Genomic DNA, 20,685 nt, shown 5'->3' on the forward strand with positions numbered 1-20,685 from the left:
AGTTAATAATAAAGTAATTATCAGGGTGGCATGAAATGTTATTCTGGAACTTGAAGGCCCCTGTAAGAAACCACTTAAATCAACAGGGAAAAACACCACCTGACCAGCTCCATGGAGTATAACACGAGGGTTACAATAAAAGTAATCTGCTTATGTGCCCAAAATCACAAGTTCTGAAAGAATTTCAAAGCCTTTCAGACATAACATTTACAATGATAAATGTGTGCGCAGCATGACACCCCACCCATTCACTGAAATCATGCTTCCTTATAATGGTATTTAAAGAGCAAAACTATTCTCCTCCTTGCCCAAAGTTTTGCCATCAGAACTTTTCTCTGTGGGGAGCAGATAGAGCTGCACAACTTCCAGCAGGTCGAGTCTGCAGATGTTTAAGCCAAGGAGAATTTATCATCATCCCCTCTCCGTTAGTGTTTGGCCTAATTTGGACAGAGCAGGGGGGGACCGGGAAAGGAAGATGATGTGAAAATTGAGTAAGTCCTTGAGCTTTGTCACAAAACAAATAAACAAGCCAACCCCCTCAACCAGAACCCAGGAGGAGCCATGAATACTCAGAGGAGACAAAGGGGCTTATTTCTTTCACTGTGAGACTAGGCGTGCTCCACAGAAACTGAGCGCCTCAGTAAAACAACCGCCGCAGGCAGGACGTATCCTGCCAACCTAGCGGCACAACGGCACGGCAAAGAATACCTGAGGGTAATGCTACATTTTTACACGTTACATAGCAAAATTACAATTTACAGGATCAAAAAGGTTGAGGTATAGCTCTGCACAATGGATGAACTCCAGCAGCTATAAATTACTTTCTATAGCTGTGAGTGTACTAATCCTATGGCTAGGAGAGACTGTTTTTGTTTTTACTCACTATATGGGATTAAATATTTACAAAGAGCACTGCGCCCAGCCACCCAATAAAGGCTGGCTTGCTCCTTCGTGCTGGCATAACCTCCACTCGGCCAAGGTATCGCTGAGGGAAAAAACTCAGCAAGCCACTTATCAACCCAGTCCTTCCAATTAACTAGATAATATGTAATATAAGCACCTGTATCATTTTTCATGATATAGGTGCTGCATGCTGTAAAGCACAGCACAACCGCCAGATAGGCCTTTCTGAAGCGTTTGTGATTGGCTTTTATACTCATATGTACCATTTTCTGGTTTATAATCGCCAAATCATTTACTTTACCCATTTTCAGTGATTTCTTCAAAGCAAAGTGACAGCGCTGCATCTTGAGAACAGACTTAGAGATGGACTGGAGAATGCAATGAATTGATGCAGAGCAGGTAGCCCATGACAAGGTGACATACGAATCGGAAACTCATTCACTGGAGTAGCAACCAGGTGGACATCTCTACTGGTACTGAAAGAACCGAGGGAATCAATCTGACACAGCAAAACCTGGGGAACGGAAGGGGACAGACCTGTGAAGGATGTCAGGAGTTACAGACACAAAGTTTGAACAAATGAAGGATGTCCGATGCCCAGAGCATTAGTTGACATCAAATAAAGATCTTCCAGCACACTTTCTTTGGAGAGTGAAAGGTTGATTGGTGAGTTGCCTCTAAGAAGACTGAGGCCAAGACGACTGTTTTAAAACCACTTTAAAAAATACAATGATACCCAGTTTGTTCTAGGTTACCTTTATGGAGCATGTGTCCAGTAATTTGAAACCTGTTGACTTGCAGAATGGACCCAACTCCTCCTTGCATGGGTTCTCCATGATGCGCTTCAGCCAGGGTATTGGTCGACTTTCAGAGGAAGAAAGCTCAGGGGTTACTAGAAACAGGCTTTATAGTGAACTCCAACTCCATTCCCAAACAGTAAGGCAGCTAACCATCACCACCTTTGAAATCCAGCCCTTTTGCTTTTAAGCTTTGAGGGGTTTAATATTAAAAAAACCCATTACTGCTGGGTTCAAGTAGAGTCTTCAGCCGGTAAAGCTCTTCCACTTACCCGTATTGCAAAAACCCAGTTTTGACAGCTGGGTGCCAACTGGCCTGAAAACACCACGCAGCCTACCCGATGGTAGTACTGGAGATCACTTCCCACCTTCGGTGTCACCCTCAGTGACACACAGCCCACCCTGTCCACCGAGTTATCTTTGGGGAAAACGTCTGGGAACAGGTAAGCTGAAAAAGAAGGCACAGAGCAGAGAAAATAACCTAACAGAGCTCTTTGTTATAAAAAACAAGAGACCTGTTTTTTCCTAAGGGACAATACTGCAAATGATTCTAGAAGATACTGTTGAACCTGCAAACGCAACGCTCAAAGTGGATGCTTTGAACGAGAAATCAGCTCTAGGCCTCATTTCGAGCAGCAAATCTGACAAAAGCAACATATTATGAGGAAACGAGGGGGTATTTACCTAACCAAATCAAGCACTTTGTAGCTACATCTGACCTACTGCCAGTCTGAGCTGGCACGTTTCGTGGCACGACACAGCATTTGCAAAAAATGCTTGATAGGCCCCGCGCGTAACAGAGCTTTTGTTGCTCGACAGCGAGCAGAAGCAGCCTCCGACTTCGGATTGCAGAGACTGTACAAGTGCCTCCAACACTGCAGCGTCCTTCACCAGTTGCTAAATTAAATTGCTTTCTGTCGGAAAAAAACTTTTCCGGAGAATTTCTGACCAACTATAATATTGAGAACATAAATGATTTTTTTTTTTTTTTTTTTAATTTGCACGTTGTCTGGAGAGAGGAAAAGCTGAAGAGGCAAACAGTAACCTCTGATATTAACTGCTTTATCATGTTCCCAACGAACAGCAGAAACAGCAGCAAAAAGGCATCACAAAACCTCTGAAAAATACGAGTTGGCACATTATCAGAGTAAGTAAGGAGACAAAAGAATCAAGCACAGCTCACCTTGACAAGGCTGACAATAAAATCATCAGTAAAATAAACATACTACAGGAAAAAAAAAAAAGGAAGAAAGAAAGACAGAACAAGATATGTTCATTTTCAGATTATTCAGAATATGTGGTTTTGGATCTTCTGAAAGCACCATTGATTTTCTACTAACATATTAACTCCATAAGCACAAAGAAAGGCAGTCGGTGTTGGCAGAGAGAACCAAATCACTCAGGAGAGGGACCTACGCGTTCCCTGCTGCAGTAAGAAGTCCCGTTGGCACACAGAAGCCAGAAAATGGTGTCTTTCCCCAGCTCACCAGATTTGGCAACCACTTAAAGGCTATCCTGAAACAAACGCAATTGTATTTCCAATTTCAATTGCTGGCGTAGTCATCTCCTTATTGCAACTCTGCTGTTAAAAGCATTTGGATTATCTTAATATTCCCCAAAAGGAAAAAAAAAAAACCCTACAGCAAACTATGCAGTAGCTTTATGCCATCGAAAGAGGAGCCTAAACTATACTTGGTTAAGTAACTCTTAAACTGTAACTATGCTACGTTTACAGAGCTTTACAAAAATGCAGTATTTAAAGGACTACAAAAAAGATTATATTTTCCTCTCACTGAAGTATTGAAAGCAGAATGTACTCTGCTGGAAATGAAACGGTGGGCGTTTGATGGCATATTTTAAATAGTATTCCTTTTTGTGCATGCAGTGTAATGCCACCCAAGGGGGAGATTATAAAAAAAAAAGTCTGTAATTTGCAAGTCCATTTCAAAGTCATATTGAGGATGATGTGAAATTCAGGATAGGATTCTTGAGAGAAATCTCCCTGGAAAATGTGTATGTACCTCAGGGAAGCTTTGGATTTGCTTCCCCACACTGGAAGGCTGTTCTGTCTTTTGACATTTCAGTGTTGTTTACTCTTTGCATCTAATTCTGGAATTATTGAGTAGTTTATTACAAAGGTGTACCTTTGACTAACAACAAGATATTTCTCTTCTGCAACCTCCAAAATTTCTAAAAATCCCTTACTACTCATTTTGAAACTTTTATTGGTAGTGAGGATATAGCAGTTACTTTTACAGTAAGGTATTAATCCTGCTGTCAGGTATTAGGAAGGTAACCGACATTTACATCTGTGAAGGACCTTCCTTCGTGGCCCTGGGAAAAACAGGATTGCCCATGTTGGTCTTATCATTCTCAAACAATTGCAAACAGTATCACGCTTTAAGGCTTTAGGTAGTCATCAGCAGGGATTAGGAGGGAATACTCTCCTTAATAGACTTCTGGCTAAATAGGTTTTCTCTTTCTTGTGTCGCCTTCCCTGAAGCGTTACAGACAGGCCACAGCTGGATCTGGGGAGAGGAAAAGGGTAAGATCATTTTCCTGAGGTTGGATTCTCTTCCCTTAGATGCCTGAGTGAGTGGATGCTTAGATTCAAATTCACCACCAAATGTGATGTCAGAAAAGAATCTTCCCCCGGTCAGGAGGAAGGAGCAGAGATGGCTTCTGTCTTCACTTGTAGTGCATAATATGGCTTGATTATAGAGACAAGCAATTTGATCATGTAATCACATCCCACTCGAAGGTTAGGAGTGCCAGTGATACTGCGATCCTTCCTGTCTTTTTTCCATGGCCACAACAATTTGTACTGCAGAAGACTGAAATGCTTCAGTCCAACACTGAAGTCTAGATTTAATCTAGCATGGCATTAGGGTGAGAGGAAAAGCAATCACAGAAGACCACAGCATACAACCAGAGTGATTTGCTTTTCCTCTTGAATTCTGATTACTTTAATTTCACTTAATTTTTGCCATACAGAAGTTAGACATCTATCCTTACTTAGTCTTCTGTGTTATTCTGTGTTAGTGGAGAGAGTCTGGCATTAATGACTCTCCAAAACCCTACCTTGAACTTGCCTGACTAACCTCAAGGAGAGCCATGACAACTAACTTGGACAAAATCCCTACAGTTCATACAGCTCAAGAGAGACAAATTTTGGAAAACTATGAAACCATAGGAAGAAAAGGTCTCAAGTATTTTATGCTGATACTCACCTGCCTGACTGTTTTCAGATCAAAGAAAACAGTGATGGAAAAGCTCTTACAAGCAAGATACTAGCATAGCTGTGTCTCACTTTACTCTACATCGAGGGGTTTTTTATTACTAGTATGAGTGACAGACTTGAATCTGACAGTACCTTTAGTTTGGTTTGCCCAGTTAAATGAAAATAAAAGTGTATTTTGCACTACCATCAAGTGACACAAGGCTTTTTTTTTTTTTTTTTTTAAAAGGTCTATACCATCCTCTAAACATGTAAGAGACACACAGCAGCCACAGTCAGCCTATTATTTTGCACTTTGATCAATGCAACTTTGCAAGTCTCTCGTGCCAATAATTCTCCTCTCTTGACTTGGTATCAGGTGAGATTATTAGAACAAAACCAGAAAATTATGATCACAATTTATACTCCCAGCTTTCGCAAATGACAGGTTAAGGTTTAGCAGTGTAGCAAGCTATAATCAATAATCTTGCTGCTTCTATAGTAATGCAAAAGCACTATACAGATTGTATCCATATTGCTTAGTCTAAAAATAAACAAGTACAAACTAAATCGGACACACATCAAATATATATATATATATGCTTGATTCACTTACAAAAAGCAATTATTTGTGCTGAGAGGAGCAGAAGTCCAGTTTTGAGCTAATCAGGTAATTAAAAATAAAGACAAAGCAACATAAGCTTAATTATTATTATTTTAACATGTTAAAAATACAGTCACATCAAAATAGGATACACAGTTATAAAACTGTTGCAGATGACATAAGAAAATAGTGTGTATATATTTTATATATAAAAATCTACAGTATTTACTAATGCTGATACATATTTTGGAGCCTTGTGTTGCTTGCACAAATAAATTGTACAGCTTTGTTATGAATTACAGATCCATCATTAAACACCGAGACTATTACACTTAGCCACAATATTATATACATACATTTCTAAGCTGCTGTAAGCAATCAGAACTAAGGTAAGCCCAAGTCATATTTATCTTCACAATTTTAGTTTAGAGTTTCAGTGTAGTGCTTTGCTACTGTTACTTCGCTGCAGTTTGCAATTTTTAAAATACAAAATTGCCCAGTTCATTAAAAATTACATCAGACACATATACACAAAAAAGTTTTTGAAATATACTAAGTAAATGTTACTTCCATTTGTAAAAATTGTTTTACTTCTGTACCTTAAAACTTACAGAGCCAACCTGCAGCAATTATAGGCACTAAAGCTCATTCTTTAAAGGGAAAAAAAAAAATCCATTTCTATGTTTTCAGTTAACACATCTTACAAAACAAAAGATAACAGGACAACCTTCCAAAGCATCCAAAACTGGTGTTGATACCAATGTTTGGTACTTAAGTATTAGAAAAATCTCTCTGTTAAGCACTCCAAGGACCTCTTCTGGCGAGATCCTTATCCGCCTCAACTCCCCTTGGTTTCAATGAGAGGTCAGTGCATTCAGCACTTACTACGCGGCACCCAGCAGCTCGCAGGACTGTATCCTACACGTGCCACTTAACCTGCATTTTTTTTCACCCCCAATTCACAGTCAAGGAAAGGAAAATGCAAAGTAGAAAAGGCTGCAAACACTAATTAAAAATACTTACATTAGCAGGAGTCTAAGCTTCCTATTAACAGTCAGGATAACTTTAGTGTAAACCACCACAGAGTCTCTCAGCAGCCTGATAGCACAGCAGCACATGCCCAATCACAGACACGAACATACCGGCAATTTGGGGTAAAAAAAGGGCAAAACAAAATGGAATTGACATGACAAGGGACACTGCACACTCACACAGCTCAGGGAATGTCAAGCCTCGACCAAATCTCAGACTCCTGCGTGTACTTCTCAAGAGTGTCGAGGAGCTGGTCATTCTCTGATACCCGTGAGATTTGGCCCTGCAACCAGTTTGTTTAGTTTGACAGCACAGCATGGCAAAAAGCGAAGGGTGCAGCACCATTTCTGTATCCGGCATTACTCTCACTGTGCTCCAATATTTTGCATATAGGACGACATTCTGAAGGTAGATTTGGGCGAGAAGATAAAAATCCTCCACTTTCGATGCACCTAAAAAACTAAAGACTGCCCTGAATTTTAAGCACCATTTCTTAGCCAGATTAGAGAGACATTTTTGGCTTTCTGTTTTTGCCTGCCTGCTCCTTCTTGCTGAGGAAAATGACAAACAGTAGTCAAAGGAGAGGAAATTAACTCTCACGTAAGATTAAATTAATAATCCCAAAGCATCTCTCCTGCCCAGAACAGATACTGGGATGCTGAGGCAGCTGTATAAAAACGACAGAAATTCCCATTCAAAATGAATGGCTTCTCAAATAAATTACAAAGAAAAATTAATATGAAATAAAAGTACTTCACAAGCTTTGCCCAAAGTTAAATGCATTTACATTTAAACTCTTTAGCTCTTTTCCATATGTGTTTGTGTATTACAAGTGCACGCTCACATGCGCGCGCACACACACCCCTATACAGTGCATTAACAATGTCAGTCAAAATAAAACTTGTAAATGTGTTACAGGTTTTAGGCAGTTATTTAAATGTAAAGAACAATAACAGTATTAACCATATTGCGTATATGATCTTATTGCTATGTCTATGTGCATCAGATCACTTTCAATAGCTTCAATGCAAGTCTAAGAACTCAACTAGCCTTCAATGAAAGTCTGAAACATCTTTGAAATAGTGTTGTTATTTTTGAGAGTCACGCAAACTGTCCGCATTTCACAGATGTGAGGTGGACTACCACTAACACAGTAACGTTCAACTGGTTTTGGTTCTTGCCATTTTACTACGTAGAGACAGATTCTCAGAGAAGCACAGATTCATGCATAGACAATCCATCATTTCTATTCCGATAGTGTTGGGCTTGAGCTGACGGGCTTGAATATTGGTATTGTGGTGAACCATGCCCTTCAAAGGTTGGTGAAGTCCTGTATCTTATTGGACTATCCACAGAAACAGCAGGAAGACTATGGTCTTGAAAAGGTGTTGACTGAAAATGCTGATATTTCTGGAAATTATCCAAGTGGCCTTTGTTAACATCTTGGCTCCAGGGCTGCCTGTAGGGTTCATGTCTGTAAATATATGCAGCATCTGGCCACTTTCTATCTTCTGGTAAATAATCCACTGGAGGGATTATGAATTTGACACCTGTGGGGCACCTTGAGTTGCTGGTATAAACATCGACAGGGGCTACTTCTATCTGACCAGGGGTTGGTGAAAGAGGATTTTGGCGACTGGCAGGATAGGAATTCATTTGTAGTTTATCCGGAGAATAATCTACTGAAATAAAAGAACCATATGGCCTACCAGAAGGGCTGGTTCGATTCCCATGATAATGGAGAGGTACAGAACTTGTACTGCCTATGCTGGAAACATGCTTTGGAGAATTTCCATGGTAAGTAGGTGGATTACCATAACCTGGCAGCGCCTGTTTTACATTCAGTCCATGAGGTGGTCCATCAGATTGTGATGAATATTTTGGAGATCTGGGTTGTGAAGTGAAGGTGTAATTATTGGGTATTTTTAACGGAGTTGGTATTTTTTCAGTTTGCTTTCTTGGACTATTAGAATATGTTACGTGCCTAGGGCTCTGTGGATGAGCTCTCTCAAGCATCTCTTCAACAAGATTCTCATTCTCATTATCAACTTCTGGAACATTGTCATACTGAGATGCATTAGACCCTCGCTTACCTTCATCAGCATCCAAAACCCTCATCTTTTGCTTTACATTCAAAGGCTGTGTTTCTCCAGGACTTGGTGGTGGACCCGAAACCGAATGGTTTATTGGCCTTCCTTTCACCTCTGCAGTAAGTTTCATTGTCTTTTCCATTATTTTGATATCAGATGGTTTATTCCACTTAGGTACAAATTCCCTTCTTGTATTTGAAGTAGCATTAGAATTTTGATTAGCAGCTGCATTATTATACTGTCTCGAGTTGTCTTGCTCTGTTGGCTGAGGCTTTCTTCTGGTATCTACCTCGTTCTTAGGCATACTACTTTGTGTCTCTATTGGTCGAGTCCTCTGCTGTTTTAAGGAAGGTTTCTTTTCTAGTGAATTAATTCTTTTTCGGTTATTTGGTGAATTTTCTGGTTCTTCTCCTGGGGATGGTCTCCTCTCCGTCCTTCTTGTTGTTTGTGTACCAGTGCTGTTCTGTCCGTTAAGCATTGGAGTGGAGTTAAGCATAGCAGGCTGAGGTCCTGATGGAATCTGCCCCAATGGCTTCTTTGGAAATTCATCTTCTTTACCTAAAACAAGAACAGTAATTACATAAATTCACCTTTATACATAAGTTGTCTTTGATCTGTTGGTCACGCAAGCAAAAAATAGCTATGAACTCTATTATCTGGGCCTCCCTCTGGGTCACCATTCTGCTAAACACCTCAAAGGTTTTTCTGTATACTGGCATCGAACAAAGATTTTGTTTAGGCTCTCATCTCAACCAGTTACTCTAGTCTTTCTTTCTACAGCTGATGCAATCTTGTCAAGCTTTTGCTCATTCATGACACTGCTGCAAAAAGTCGTTTTCCTAGATGACATTTTGGTTACAGTACCTACTCTGTATGTAACCCTCCTCACACTGTCCCTGTCACATTAAGTAAACTACTTTCTCCACTTCAAAAATCCTTCCCAATATCCCTCTCCCAATCTATTATCTTCCATTCATTCAACTTTTAATGTTCATCTCTGGTAAGCTATACTATCAGCTTCTCAATCACACGCACAAGCTTCCTACCACACATCTTTGAACTTTCACTTCTTTTTTTTGGGTGGAGGACCTCATTAACATCTGCACAGTTAAGTCCTTGTTCTCCCTCAACTCCTGCCTACAAATTTCATCCTCAGTATTAAAAAGCTACAGTATAACTAAAAGAGTCTATGCAGAATCATATTTTTTTCAGTTCAGTTTTCTATCAGTTATAGAACAACTGAAGTAGCTAACACTGATACTGGCTACGTCATGATTTCAATTGAGCGTTCAATGGACGAGTTTTGCCGAACACAAGGACATCATTTACAGAACTAGGATATGAATGGAAAGTTCTTCCAGACTGGAGCTCAACACATCACAACAGCCAATGGTAAATATCAGCTATGTGGGGATCCAGAACAATCCACATTGCCACTACAGAAAGAATAAAGAAGTGTTTCATTGCTTGATGCTGCTCACAAAACAATTTACATGGAATTTTCCACTGCAGTCTTTATCCTTAGCAGTCAACACCCTTCATATTCTCAGTCAAAGTCTTTTACCATATCCACTCACATATAACTTATTTAATTGTGTAATACATCACTTTCCCATTATAAACAGAAAAGGTCACATACTTCTCATTAAATTTATTAATCTAAATTTAATTTATTTGATGTTCAGTATTTCCCAAAAAACAAACAAAATTTTAAAGTCAGCATAACCAAACAAATCCTACTCTGTATCTATTTATTAAGCAAATGCTCTGTTGTAAGGAGAAAAAAAAGAAATGGCTACCCTTGCTTAAATGTTATGCAAAATAAATTCTATAAAATGGTTGTCAGTAAAATAATTTTGTTTAATTCCTGCTTCTTCCTAAGACAAGAACTGCAGAATCTTTCTCCGTCATCAAAGATCATACAGCTAGCACCTCACTCTTTCTAGCTATTTGTAATTAAAATTCCTTTTATGTGTCTATATGGGTTCGCAGGAGCGAATAGACACAAATGTCTCTATCCCTGACACGAGTGCTGTGATTAGAAGTGAGCTATGTTCATTTTTACAGTCAATAGTATGAGTTCAATCTTTGATGACTGGTTCACGATAGAGGTACACAGAGGAAAGCCAGCAGCCAAGGTCAGTATTATTTATTATAACAGCATAACAAACTATCATCACAGATCAGTTGCTATATAAACTAAACAAAAACTTACAGTTTGTGTCAGCTAGGACATAGCAGGAGGACAGCAGAGAAGAATACAATGACGCCATGTGTCATGACAAGATAACTAAATAAAAAGTACTTAACCAAAACAGTCTGGTTTTGCCAAACAATTAAACTAGCCTTTTCTTGATTTTCAAAGTCTTCATATGAGGCCAAAAGTCATATGGAAACCTCCCCTTTCCATTAGAAATACATAACTTCAGAAACCTCAGTTTACATATAATAAACACAGCCTACCCAGGCTTTCTGTCGAAAAACCCTCCACTCTTCTTTTCCCCTAGTTATCTTCTGCTCAATTATGATCATACAATTATTTAGATACACAAACCTATGCTCTTACACTGAAGGTACTCACTGTCTACCTTGCTACAACTTGGCAAAGGAAGATACTCATGCAGAGCCCTCTCCCCAGTTACTTGTCCCCAAAGCGGAGACTCATGTTAAATCATCTCACAGGATTATAGAGCTGGCACGCTATACTCTGTGATGGAGAACACCTACACAAACGGTTGCAAGACAGTACAGCAGGTTACCCGGGGGGGGTAGCGCCTCCATTAGGCTCCAATGAGCGGCTCTTGGACATAGAAGCCTCGTGGTTTGTCCTCTCCCGCTGTGGGGGCCCACTATTCAAAAATAAGGCTAAAATCTGGAGCATGGATTTGTAGACTTGCACTCCCCAGCAGTGCACCATTGGAAGAACAGAGGAGGGGACAGAGGAATGAGTTGCATGGATAGCTGTAAACAGATGATTTAACAGCTCTGCAATATACTGTCTGCTGCACCAGCCTCTCCAAAATTGTTCTTTATAAACAGGAGTTCACTTTCTGAACTTGCTTCAGTTTGGCAAAAGGCATTTGTACCACTTAATTCCATTTGCATCCTCAAGCACAGTGTCAGGCAAAGCTGAAGATCTTGTCTTCCAAATAAAAGTGAATTTTGCCCATAATAAATATTCCTGATACTGGAACTATATATTACAGTGCTTTCAATCTTACTAATTTTGAATGTTAAAATAGCATGAATTAAGAAACAATATTCAAAGTACATACCAAAAACTTGTCATCTAAATCATATAGAACTAGTCTTTATATGCTGCTAATCCATTTATAACCTTCAGGTGATCCATAGTAGTTATGGGACAGCATAAGAAAATGGCTCCTCAACATCTGTAAATTATTTAATTTCTGTCCTTGTATGCAATAAATGTTTTAGAAAAAATATTTCTTTTCTTCCATGCTTGAAATTAAACTATTCAAGCTATATATATATATGAAAACCTCAAGACAAGTTCCTCTAGTAGTTGCAATGCTTCCTTCATTTGTACAAAGACGTTAAAAGCATGAACTAATTTCCTTTCTTCCAGCTTTTACTCTAAGAAATGCATACAGACCAATACGAGATCCTTTGAAATATACTTGGTTGTACAATAAAGGTGGGGTTTGTGTCAGCTTTTTGTTTTTTAATTTCACACACTTAAGGTTTCTTAATTACCATTAAGCTCTAATAAAACCCAAGTGAGAATACTGCAGATATTTTTACTGAATTCTATCTAGGCTACTTTGAAGATTACTTTCTGTCATCTTTCCTTCACATTTCAGGGTAAAAGAAAACACTACAACTAGGCATATGTGGGCTGCACTGTCTAGATGATGCATGCTATAACATGAATTACAGCTGTAAAATGAGTATCAGAGAAGTCTTGCCATGTCTGTTGTGAAACTGCTAAAACTCAACATTAATTCACGTACTGAGTAACAAGCAAAGCATTCCAAGACAATAGTTCATTTAGAAGAAAACCTCTGCATTCTAACAGCATGATACCATGTTTATAGGCTGGTAATACCGGAGCTTAGTGCTTTCAGGGAAAACAAAAATACAGAACAATGAGTATGTGTGGAAGGAGGGTCAGTGGGGAAAAGAGGAAATATAGCTTTAAATTTTAGCCACAGCACCTCCACAGAACTTGGTTTAACTTGACCTCAGACAGAAACAGCTGACACAGCTTGCTTGATCAACCACATCTGCACGTGAAACTTTAAGAAAGGCCACATTGCTAGAGGTACTCAATTCAGCCATCAAAGCTATGAAGCACAGGCCTTTGCTCATTCAAAAATGCATGAGCTCTCATCACCTTCTGCCATAAAAAGCATTGGAAGGAAAGGAGTTGTATAAGGTTCTATGATGCTGCAGCACAAAGACATCCTGCAAAGCGGTCACCTTCTAAAGGAAAACCAATTTGCTGTAAACTGCAAAACAAATATTTAATTCTAATTTAAGTATACAGGTCATACATACATATACATACATACACACACACACAGAGCTGTCACTTCCAGTGGAACTACCAAGTACTTTAAAAACAAATAAAAACTTCTGAAGTTCAAAAATTAAACAAGTAGAGGATAACCGAATCTATCACCATGCACATTAATACAATGAGACATTCCTCAAATGCACAAAATAGCATGCAAACTATGTCCGTGAATGCTTTAAGCAGTCCACTATCAGCAAGAATAGCAAGAAAACCATGATGTTCCATGCTGGCAAGAAAGACACAAAAAAGGTAATAAAAGCAAAAAGCTGAGGAAAAGAAACCACAATGCAAAAGCAAACAAAAGAAACCAAGTCACAACAAACATCTCCGCCCTTAAGAGGTACACAAATAGCTTGCCGGAGAAACACGCAAAAGCACCAATTCTTCTTACAAGCCACGTATCTTTTATCTACCAATTTTCCACTCCAAACCTGCCTAAAGCCTCACATGCAGCTCTCAACCATCATCTTTACTACTTCAACTAAACTCACTGCTCAAACTCCTCAGATCTGAGCATGCAGAAATTTTATTTGGATGTTTTCAAGGACATTCAATTGAGTATCTCTTTGTGCTGTTGATCCAAAGTCTGAGTTAATTCACTTTCTGGACATGCCTGTCTGACTAAGGAATGTAGAAACGTTTGAGTTCTACAAGAAGTATTTCTGGGACAAGTGCTTTTCTATACAATCTATGATGTTTACACACAAGGTTTAAAAGCATTTTAAAACTAGAAGTTAAGACAAAGCCATCCAGTTCAGCTGAGATTGTTTTGGCAGCAACCACTACAGTCATCGAATGTGCCTTTGTCTTCTGAAGCAAACAGGGCGATCAGATTTTTTTCCCAGGTTGCCAGTATTTGCATGAGATGCAGAACTGGGTAATTCTCATCCTTCTTTCTCCCTCCTCCTTCAACAGAACTCCTAGACAGAGTTTAGTCACTGGCTTTTCCCAAAGACAAACATAATAGCTTCTATCAGAATTTACAGAGCCGGGACTATAGGATTTTCTATTTTTCCTTTAAAAGAAAGGTAGTGATTTAGTTGGCTTGTATGCAGTATAGCATAAAATAAGCAAACAACAAAGAAAATAGGGTGAAAAATGGGTGAGGAAGGAGATAAATGGAAGTAGAGGGAGACAATTTAAGCAAAACAAGAACAATCAGGTGCTTGTTTGCTGCTGGTAAACATATTACCTGACATGAAAAGAAGCAAAGCAAACATGAGCAGATCTGACTGTTCCCCAAAAGATAAGAAATTCAAGTCATATTAAAGAAAGTTTTAGTCTACTGACTTCTTCCTGCTCTAACAAGTCTTGGTCACCACCCAGTGGAAGTCGACCTCAACTACAAGACTTTTACAGATAATTGCTTCAGGAGGCACTAACAGCCTCATGCATTGAATAGCAGACACATAATTGGAGTAAAGTGCTTTAAGTGCTCTCTCCGGTGAATAACAGTCTAGTCCTTAATTTCAGCACCAGAATACATGCACTTTGACTGTTCTAACACAGTTTTCAAGGATGGTAATGGTCACAAAAACAACTCTTAAAATGACATCTTGATATTATGTGTTTATTTCCCATCAGTGACGTCCCATCTTACTTCTTCAGTTTACAAGTCCAAGAGAATTTTAAAGAAATTTAAGTGCCTGCACTAGAAGCTCAAGCTGCCGTCTGAAAGTCAACCTCTGCTCCTCCTCCTTTATATGCCACCATTGGCAAAGGAGTTACTAAAAAGAAATCTTGCCTGACAACTTGAAGGTAGAAGAAAATACACTGCCTTTCTGCTGCTATGTCACTTTTGTAGTACTGACGGTAAGGAAAACTTACTTTATAAACACCTGCATTTAGATAAATAATAGAAATGTTAACAAATTTGGTCATCAACCAGAAGATACAGGTAGTCAGCTGTATGTCTGTAAACTGCCTTTGCAAACAAAACTTCTAAAATTAACCACATCGTTTTACCACCCCTAATTCCACATTCCTTCCAGAAAATACACTTTCTTGAAAAGTAATTTAAAATAGGAATATGAACAATGACCAACATAACTATCTGAATATTTTTAAAAAGCATGCAAGTTTTAAACAGTAAAGATTTTTAAATGATGCAAAGCCATGTCTAAAACTGCTGAAAATAATATACTAATTATATTAGTATAATTCCATTTATTAATTTCCTTCATAATAAAGTAGTTTATCACACAAGAAACAAGGCACAAAAATTAGTTTAGTTGATTAAAATATGAAGTGCATTGTATGAAATAGCTACTTGTGTATTCTTCAAGCACAACTGAAAAATCCAAAATTCCTCTGAAACAAAACACAACCAAAAGAGAGACATCATCAGAAACAGGAAAGTCAAACTGACTTACATACTTCTATTGTTTTGGCTGTCAAAAGGCGCATTAACAGCAGAGAGTAGACATTATTTAATAGATTATCAATCTAGTATATACTTCTGCACTGTCACTGATTAATATTTAAAATAGACAGATATTTGAATAAAAGTTATTGATAATAAATTTAATAAAATATACCCTTAAAGAAAAATAGCAGATAAACATTTAAAAATTTATGGCAAATGCAAGATTCAAACTTTGCTAGTTTTCCCTGAATACAGAAAAGGCTTGGAGAACTAGAAGAACCGAGTTGGAGTTTAAAGCTGGTGTTATCATGCACAAGTATAGTTAAGATGATCACAAGGACAAGGGCAGATTCCAAATTTGCCAATACTGCTTTAAAATTAAGGTTCAATTATCTCTGATTTAAGGCCTTCTCAGCTGCTGTAAGGTCTATTAAACTTTCAGTCACAAAAAAAATCCAACTCAGGATCCCTCTGCCCTCCCTTTTCAGGACACCTCATATCAAAATGCAGGTGAGAAATTGCCTCGAGAACAGAGCTGAGAGCCTTCAGCCTTGAAGGTGGGCCTGAGTGTCTTGTTTATGAAGCACTAGATTAATAAACTATTTTCAGCCACATATTTTTAAGTAGAATATGAAACTTCCACTGGTAAACACTTTCGTTTATTAAAGTCAGCCACTATTAAAAAATGTATGTATTAATATATAAATATTGTTTATTAAGCATTGCAGTATTTATGTAGCCCTACATAAAGGAATAACTTATAGCAAAGCTGGAAATTCTACCCGTATCTTGTGAGCATTTAAAGAATTTTGCTGCTGTTTTAAATAACAGCCAAGGAAAGAATCTGCATCAAGAAATTTTGGAAATCAGTGGTGTATACCAAAAGAATTCCTTTCACTATGCTCTAGACATCACCCTTGAATTAACGAAGAGATTGTGCACCCTGCGTCAGATCTGGCTCCTTGAAAGGACGTAAACAGGAGTCATACAGATTTAGATGAGCGTGCTGTTCAAGAACCTGCCGTGGTGTGGACACCCTTCATAATGTTCCAGGCAATCCAGAAAATACCAATTGCCTTTTCTACTAAATTTGCTTGAGGATATGTCCTACTTAAAGGACAGTTTCTACCGTATAGCTGTCACAGCCTGCTTCTCTGAGGGCTTGATAACCAAGCGCCTTGCCAATAAGAAGTGTGCTTATCCATACAGTTTACTGTCTCCATAGAATCACCGGAATAGGGATGCCTACCTTGGGTTTTGAGAACAGCACTTAAGTTGCAAGCCATCCTCTTGAAAGTTGTAGTTGCTAAGTACAGGCTATCCTATACTGGCCAGCAGTTAGACTAGAAATTACCACAAAGACAAATGAAAATCCATGGTCTGCTTTATACAAAATAGCCCTAGTATTGGCAAAAGCATTTCACAGACATCCAAAATTAGCATGATCCCCTTAAAAGCCATGTTCTGGCTGAGCATTTTAAGGGTTTTATCAGTGAGAAAGTGTTAAACAAAGTCCCTTCCTCCCTCCCTGCTCTGAAGGGAACAAGGAGCTCCTTAGTTCAGTGGCAGAAGCCATGGAGGAAGCAAGCCAGAGAAAGCTACATCAGACACAAGCAGACATCCACTTTAAAGTAAAGCAAAAGTTATTACCTCTTTTAATATCCTACTGCAGCCTACCCTACTAGGGCAGGAAAATCTATACAGCCTAACAAAGGATGCCAGATGGAAAATTCCAGAGCTTAATTAGCTCACTGCTATTTCTGGATGACTGATACTGATGCAACTGTAAGATGGAGATTTTTTTCTTTTTCCTAACATGCATTTTTACTTTAGTTCTTAAAGATGTAATTGTTCAATGCAAAAAAAAAGTACAAGATAGGAAGCAGTGCTTTGATTTCAGCTGAGAAAACTAAAATAAACACTATATTCTCAGGCTACAGTGGATACTTAAATGAACAGTCGGGTATTTTTTGTGTGTATTACTGCATGACATATAATGGTTTCATAAGTTTTACATGAAATTAGAAGAAAAAGAGTAAAAAGAGACTGAAGGTAGTAAAAATAGTAAAGTCAGACAGACACGTGAGCAAAGCTGAATGTCTAGAGAATGCTGAGAACCTGCAGAAAAATATTATTGCCTGAAGACAGTGATTAGTAAAACCAAAATGAATATCAAAGTGGGAAAAGGAAAAAAAAAAAAAAAAAATCAAAGGCTTGTGAAATTCATATGAAGAACAAATGAGGCAGCCTCACTCAACTACAGATAACAGCAGACAAATCAGCTAGATTCCCAAGGATTAGGATGAAGGCATTTTATATTTATTTTGTGAAAGGTTAAGTAATGCTCCCATTTACCCCTGGCAAAAATATACCACACAGAGAGGCTTTCCCAGGCTACTTTGAAATTAAAAAGAAAAAAGCTCAATTCCTCATCCAGCACCGAAATACACTTCACTTTGGCTTTGCTTTTCCTATTTTAATATTAAACCTCCATCATTCATGTTGGGGGGTGGGGGGGAAAGGCATTTTATTGTCATTGATGTTGCTTTAGCTATCCAAAAGAACAAACCAATATGGCCCAAAACAATTACCGTCCCGTCAGCTAGTCATATCAGAAGTTACACTTAAGCATTCAAGGTATGAAATAACTTGCACTCCATTGCCAAACTGTCTTGGCAAGAAGACACGTTCACTACCCTTTGCTGTTGGTCTCCACAAGAAGACTCCTTGTGTCTCACACTTTCTGTTACTGCATTGCAAGGTGGATGGCTCTTATGTCACCTAAAGCCTCCTTTAATTTTCTGTGAAAATCCAGAGTATTCTCAAACAAAATTTTACTTGAAGGCATTTTACATTCTCCCAAAAGAAACGCCTTGAAACATAAATAAGTTAGGGACAGACTTTCTGCCTTCATTTTTTTTCCATCAAGTAAATTTCCAGTAAATTCTGTATTTTCCGCAGAAACTCTCAACACGAGTTACATGCACATGATTTTCTAGGCTGGAAGATACATTAACTCCATCATGTAGCAAACTACAAAAGTCTTTCCCAACTCTTCAGCTTCCACAGTTTCAAGTGGAAACTAGAAACTTTTCACTGCTGAAATGTACTTTACCACATCCATGAAAAATCTACCCTTCTACAAACAATTAAAGTTTTTTGGGATAATGCCCTCACCACTTAAACATAATCACAGAGAACTCTGTATTTAAAATTTAACAGAAAGCACTCCCATGATTTATCTTCCTTTAACATGATGGAGTGGAATTGATGCTAAAAGACAAAGTTGCTCATTGATATATTTGCTCACATCTAGTCACTGTGATCAAGCATCAGCTGTGAGAAGATGTCTGACAAAGCACACAGCTGAAGAGTAGTGCTGAAAAGAGCAAGTTGCTCTGAAGAATAAGTCAAGAGTGAAACCTAGCTTGTGGAAAAAGGATGGAGAGAAGGCAGGATGGGAAGGCTGTGATTAGAAAGGGGAAGAAGCAGTGCACGCGGTAACATGGAGAAGAGCTGCAGACTCACAGAACACAGTCTGTAGATGAGAACGACCAAGAAGACAAGATGAAAAGACAAGAACAGGAACTAGACTTAGACCTATTGTGGGTGGGAGAAAGCGTGATGGAGAGATGTTACAGAAAGTCAGAAAGAGGGCAAAACACAGGTATAGGGAGCAAGAGAAATGGGAAACTCTGACAAGAAGCCAAGATGATGAGAAACAAATGTATAGAAAGCGTTTGTACTCCAGAGGGACAGATCTGCTGAAGAACCAGATGAAACGGGTATCTATTTGTGATGAGTAGTCCTGAGACAGCCCAGTACTGCATGCAATAAATAAGGTCTACAGAAACAGAAAAATGAAGTTCATTAGTGAAAGAGCTTCAGGAACAAATTATCACAACACCACTACATAGGCAACCCCTACTCTGACACTTCTTAACTTCTGAAAGCTAGCCATAGCAACTTAATAAAGTTACTTTAAGATAATTTCTGCTATATTTTTAAATTTTTTAAAAACATACATTCTTTGTCACATACTATTTTACAATTAGCAAGGATAAGAAAAAGGACTCTGAACAATCACAAGAAAAATGCTAATTAAAGATTGTGGAGGTAGGGATAGAAAAGCTAACAGAATCTTAACACAGAAGAAGAGATCCTGTATACACATTTCGTAAGCAGTGCCCCACAAAACCACCATCTCCGCTCTGCAACGGCTGAGAAGAAAGAAAGAAAAGAATTCAGCTAAACACCCAGAAGATCTATCACCTGCAAACAATTAAAAATCTGGATTTGATGAACAGAAGAAACTATCTGACCTGAAGTTTGTTCCATAGTTAATCAAACTACAAAACAGTCTGGATTTTCGGACAACGCCGTTGCTTCAAATAATTTGAAACCTTGGTATTTAATCTTCTCTCTTAAAGATTTTATAAATCCAAGTTAATAAAATTATCAGAACATGGGATGTTTTAAAGTGCTTTGCCATTAGCTTACAACCAGTAAACACCAAAAAAAGAGCAAACTCATGAAATGAAGGGTGTTGATTTTAAACTGTAAAAGATTTTTAGGGAAAAGAAACCCAAAATCTATGCAGCAATGAAGAGAGAAATATTTGTACAATTTTCAGCAGCATGAATTAACACTTTAAAAATGGACAATGTGTGAATAGCTCCAAATATCTAAATCTGCTTATGTACAAGTTTCTTACCAGCTACTGGTAAATCCAGCTTTGCTCGTTTCAATTCTGATATAGAATTTTGGAGCTGGTCTATTACAAAGTCATCTTCATAGAAGAAATCCTTGGCTAAAGAATCCTGCAGAAATTCTACAAGCTCTTCCATTTGCAATTTCATCAGATGCTCTACATAAGAAGAAAATATTATACATTAAAATATCTTGATTATGAACATTGGAAAATGTACTTGAGACATTAGATGCTTTTGTTTTCGAAGTAGAACGAAAAACACTTACTAATTAAGCAGATAACAGAATTCTATACCAGAAATCTATAAAATGCATTAAAAAATTCACATGCAAATCAGCATGGGAATGCTTTCTACTTATCATTCTCTACTTAGAACAATGTTTTCCAAGGGGCATCTTTTGAAAACTAACTACAAGTCACCCTCCT

The 20,685-nt window shown here is 38.2% G+C and overlaps 1 protein-coding gene across 3 annotated transcripts in view; it reads right to left on the reverse strand.

Annotated features, from left to right (window-relative positions):
* Window positions 1-884: 884 nt before the first annotated feature.
* USP6NL (USP6 N-terminal like) overlaps window positions 885-20,685 on the reverse strand; it is a 127,806-nt gene continuing 108,005 nt past the window's right edge. For all 3 annotated transcript variants that reach the window (XM_075143397.1, XM_075143416.1, XM_075143407.1), the window contains 2 exons: window positions 20,263-20,415; window positions 885-9,201 (listed from right to left, as the gene is read on the reverse strand). In XM_075143397.1, coding sequence (XP_074999498.1) covers window positions 7,760-9,201; window positions 20,263-20,415 — 1,595 coding nt within the window. In that variant the 3' untranslated portion in view covers window positions 885-7,759. The remainder of the gene's footprint in view (window positions 9,202-20,262; window positions 20,416-20,685) is intronic.

This window comes from Calonectris borealis, chromosome 1 (genome assembly GCF_964195595.1).
Source record: "Calonectris borealis chromosome 1, bCalBor7.hap1.2, whole genome shotgun sequence".
NCBI lineage: Eukaryota > Metazoa > Chordata > Aves > Procellariiformes > Procellariidae > Calonectris > Calonectris borealis.